Source organism: Otolemur garnettii, unplaced genomic scaffold, assembly GCF_000181295.1.
Source record: "Otolemur garnettii isolate 467f Iridium unplaced genomic scaffold, OtoGar3 scaffold00108, whole genome shotgun sequence".
Classification (NCBI taxonomy): domain Eukaryota; kingdom Metazoa; phylum Chordata; class Mammalia; order Primates; family Galagidae; genus Otolemur; species Otolemur garnettii.
In genome coordinates this window covers 5,973,437-5,974,705 of record NW_003852503.1, presented here as the reverse complement: position 1 = coordinate 5,974,705, position 1,269 = coordinate 5,973,437, and the positions used below count along the sequence as shown (strand labels likewise).

Sequence of the window (1,269 nt, the reverse complement as noted above, 5' to 3'; positions counted from 1 at the left end):
CGCCTTAGCGGCTTGAGCCACAGGCGCCAAGCCAAGAGTATGTTTTTGTCTACTTTTTCCTCCCATAATCAGCACAGAGTTACCTTTTGGAAGTGATGTTTATATTATTTGACAGTATCTTTGCTTTGAAGTATATGTAGACTGCTATCCAAAAGTGATTTCTTTTAAAAAGATTAGACTTATCTTCATTGGCTTGAGTTTGAACAACTTTAGCTTTCTAGGAAAAGTTGCAACTGAATTAATACACAGAGTTTCACCTTCTCCTCCCTCTTTACATTAAGGGCAGGACTGCTATCTGATCGAGGCAGCTGATGAACATCTGACCCTAGTCTTCTTGGCAAGCCTGGCCCACCATGAGGCTGCTCCCTGTGAAGTATTTTTGGAAAGGGACTTGGTTAATGGTCTTTTAACTTTTTCAATTATAAACTTTTTCCTTAAACTCCTGGGCTCAAGCAATCCTCCTGTCTCACCCTCTTCAGTAGCTGGTACTATGGACGCACACTATCATTTAAGTCTTTGAAGCTGGTGCCCATAATCTTAGCTCTATGGGAGGCTGATGTAGGTGGATAGCTTGATGAGCTGAGGAGTTTAAGACCAGCCTGAGCAAAAGCAAGACTCCATCTCTAAAAATAGCTGGGTGTTGTCACGGGTGCCTATAGTTCCAGCTACTTGGGATGCTGAGGCAAGAGGATCCCTTGAGCTGAAGAGTGTGAGGTTGCTGTGAGCTATGATACCATGGCATTCTACTAAGGGTGACAGAGTGAGACTCTGTCTCAAAAAAAAGAAGGGTAAGAAGAAAAATTTTTCTTCAAAAAGATTTGGAATTGGTTAGTTACCCCTATTTTAGATGCTTAGATTATGGGCCACATAAGCCCTTTTGGGGTTTGCTTTCTATCTTACTATGTCGGAACTCAGAGGTTTTCCTTTTCTTCTCATTCTAGACCCATCCAAATGTGGATAAAAAACTTTTCACTGCAGAATCTCTGATTGGCTTGAAGAATCCAGAGAAGTCATTTCCAGTCAATAGTGATGTAGGGGTGCTAAAGTGGAGACTACAAACCACAGAGGAATCTTTTATTCCACTGACAAGTAAGTGCCTCTGGCCCATTCCACTAAGCTACACTGTGTTGCGAACTAGAAATAACTCTGGCCTGTATGTTCTTATCTTCAGTGCCATAGCAAAATTCTTTCTGACAAAATCACCTTTTAGACTGCACTCAATTGGTGCATTTTGTCTATTTTAATTGTTAATTTTTTTTTTTTTTTTTT

General features: G+C 40.6%; 1 protein-coding gene across 1 annotated transcript in view; it reads left to right on the top strand.

The window, feature by feature from the left end:
• ARCN1 (archain 1) overlaps positions 1–1,269 on the top strand; it is a 34,568-nt gene that overhangs the window by 25,261 nt on the left and 8,038 nt on the right. The window contains exon 7 of the mRNA XM_003796845.3: positions 942–1,089. Coding sequence (XP_003796893.1) covers positions 942–1,089 — 148 coding nt within the window. The remainder of the gene's footprint in view (positions 1–941; positions 1,090–1,269) is intronic.